The sequence below is a fragment of the Amphimedon queenslandica genome, unplaced genomic scaffold (genome assembly GCF_000090795.2).
Source record: "Amphimedon queenslandica unplaced genomic scaffold, v1.1 AMPQUscaffold_7559_Cont20491, whole genome shotgun sequence".
NCBI classification, from domain to species: domain Eukaryota; kingdom Metazoa; phylum Porifera; class Demospongiae; order Haplosclerida; family Niphatidae; genus Amphimedon; species Amphimedon queenslandica.
In genome coordinates this window covers 538-2,146 of record NW_003552158.1, presented here as the reverse complement: position 1 = coordinate 2,146, position 1,609 = coordinate 538, and the positions used below count along the sequence as shown (strand labels likewise).

General features: G+C 38.9%; 1 protein-coding gene across 1 annotated transcript; it reads left to right on the top strand.

Annotated features, from left to right (window-relative positions):
- The first annotated feature begins 6 nt into the window (after nt 1–6).
- On the top strand, nt 7–917 carry LOC109591667 (uncharacterized). The gene is made up of 2 exons (XM_020007349.1): nt 7–232; nt 322–917. The coding sequence occupies exons 1-2, from the start codon at nt 113–115 to the stop codon at nt 820–822; spliced, it is 621 nt and encodes a 206-aa protein (XP_019862908.1). The 5' UTR covers nt 7–112; the 3' UTR covers nt 823–917.
- The last annotated feature ends 692 nt before the right edge of the window (nt 918–1,609 follow it).

Below are 1,609 nucleotides of genomic sequence, written 5' to 3'. Positions count from 1 at the left end.
AGCAGAACCTAGTCCTAAACTGCAGACCTACGTATCAGTGTTAAGTACTGGCCCAGTGGGTCCCAGTGATACTGTAGGAGGAGCAGATAAGCAGCTGATTCTTGCCACTTGTATGAGTGATGGCCTCATATTAAAGCCATCAAGACCTGCTATGTCTCTGGACTCTACTTTCCTTCAGCGAGCACTTGGTAAAGGAGGGCCTGATGGATATCTCACTGCAACTTATACTGAAGTAAGTTTAATTATGTTGTGACTATTAATTTGAACTGCTTTTGATAAAAGTTGTAAGATACATTCATTTTATAATCTCTACCTTTTTAGGTGTCTGGTTATACTTGGTATTACATACTGGGAGCTGAGCTTAAAAGTGACTATCAAATGTCCGTCACAGAATTACCAGCTGCTCGTGATGGTACCAAGCCTAAGACCTCCTTCCCGGAGTCAGTAGCAGTTCAATACGACCTTGACAAAACTGTTGGATCAAATTACGTGAAAATATCAGATTCAAGTGCAAAGCTGACGATAAAATCCTGTCAAGTATCAGATTTCCAACACTGGTACATAGCACCTGTACTACCAGGTAGTGGTGGGGCATTGCTAGGAGAGCTGGATAAGGTAGTACCAATATCAGAGCAGAGGGTTCTCACTGTAATCCTCTTCGCTGGTACTTATGTTGTTAAGATGAGAGGAGCTCCTGGAGAAGTGGTATCAATGTCGACAATAAATACTAGTGATGGTAAAGTGACTAGTATTGATTGCACATTGGACTCTACAGGTGCTGGTACGCTAGGGTTCTCTGATGTTAAGAACCTATCCTGCTAAATCACTAACCAAGCTATTATTATTGCTAGCTGATAAAACTGCTTTTTGCTATGCAGAATTCTAGTTAGTATTTTAAGTTTATTAATATTAATAAATTTATAAACTGAGCTGGAACTGGGCATGCGCAAGAGAGATAACTCGCACGTGCTTCTTTCTTTCATTTTTCACCTCAAAATAATATAATAATGGATCAGAAACCAAGATATGGAAAAGTAAAAGTGTTCTCTACATCTTAATAAGCTCGTTCAAACCTTCTTTTATGCTATATTAGGTCATAAAGCTATTGGGAAGAACAGGGTCACAAGGCCAGTGTACTCAAGTATGGCAGTAGCTTATTTTAAGATAATTTTAACATCAGTAGGTCAGAGTTGAATTCCTGGACGACAGCAGGTCTATAATACGTAATGTTAAAGGTCCAGTGAGGGAAGGAGACGTCCTCTGTCTGTTGGAATGTGAGAGAGAGGCTAGAAGACTTCGTTGATATAAACTAGTGGGTGTGGTCTGGGTTTATTAATGATTATTAATCCTCTCGTGATGTAACAAAAGATTTAAATTGATTAAAATTAATGGCACAACATAGTCCCAAAATATTCTAATTAGCGTCATAATTACAGGGGTCCTCCCACTTTGACCGGTAGTGTGTAGGCGGTGACTGGCGGAGGACTCAATAACTTGTACTTGCACTCTTTATGTTCCTGACACTAAAAATTAAAAAAATAATTTTGATATAATAAATACGATATGTTACATACATTCGTTATTTCTCGTGAGCGGGATTTCTTGTTGC